The sequence below is a fragment of the Bison bison genome, unplaced genomic scaffold, assembly GCF_000754665.1.
Source record: "Bison bison bison isolate TAMUID 2011002044 unplaced genomic scaffold, Bison_UMD1.0 scf7180017864291, whole genome shotgun sequence".
Lineage (NCBI taxonomy): Eukaryota > Metazoa > Chordata > Mammalia > Artiodactyla > Bovidae > Bison > Bison bison.
The window spans coordinates 1,815,728-1,816,368 of NW_011494863.1; the positions used below are offsets into that span (position 1 = coordinate 1,815,728).

Consider the following 641-nt stretch of genomic DNA (forward strand, 5'->3'; position numbering starts at 1 on the left):
GCGGGCATTGTCTGGCGCGGCTGAAGCGGAGGCTGTTCTGGTGAATGTGAACGTGTATCTGATCATCGCCATCTGCGCAGTGTCCAGCCTGTTGGTGCTCACGCTGCTGCTGTACACGGCGCTGCGGTGCTCGGCGCCGCCCAGCGAGGGCGGGTGCGGGCCGGTGAAGCCCAGGCTGGTGTGCTCCAGCGCGGTGGGGAGCTGGTCTTACTCTCAGGAGAGGCGGCAGAGGGTGTGCTCTGAGGAGGGGCCGCCCAAGACCGACCTCATGGCCTTCAGTCCCAGTGTTCCGGACTCTGGGGACAGGGAGGATCAGCAGCCAGCAACTGTGGATTCTCCTTCAAAGGTTAGTTTATAAATATCCTTATTTACTCTGAAGTCTGGGTATTCTTTAATTCTATCAATTTCTTCTTAAAAACTTTCTCAAAACTAAATTTCTCTGAACTAAATTTGTTTACTTTTTCTTTCATCCCCTTTTAAACTAAAACCTTTTAGAGTAATAGGACACCAAGGCAATATATGTTGTTTTGTTTTTAATATTCATTATTCAATGCATATTTATATAACTAGGGTTATAAATGTTGTGATTTCTATCTTCATCTTTATTTTCAGTTGTAATCAACTTTTAAAAAGCTTTTCTT

The 641-nt window shown here is 46.2% G+C and overlaps 1 protein-coding gene across 1 annotated transcript in view; it reads left to right on the plus strand.

Annotated features, from left to right (window-relative positions):
• LOC104996355 overlaps positions 1 to 358 on the plus strand; it is a 15,399-nt gene extending 15,041 nt beyond the window's left edge. The window contains exon 8 of the mRNA XM_010850615.1: positions 1 to 358. This exon is cut by the window's left edge and continues 36 nt beyond it. Within this exon, the coding sequence (XP_010848917.1) occupies positions 1 to 358 (358 nt within the window).
• Positions 359 to 641: the final 283 nt, after the last annotated feature.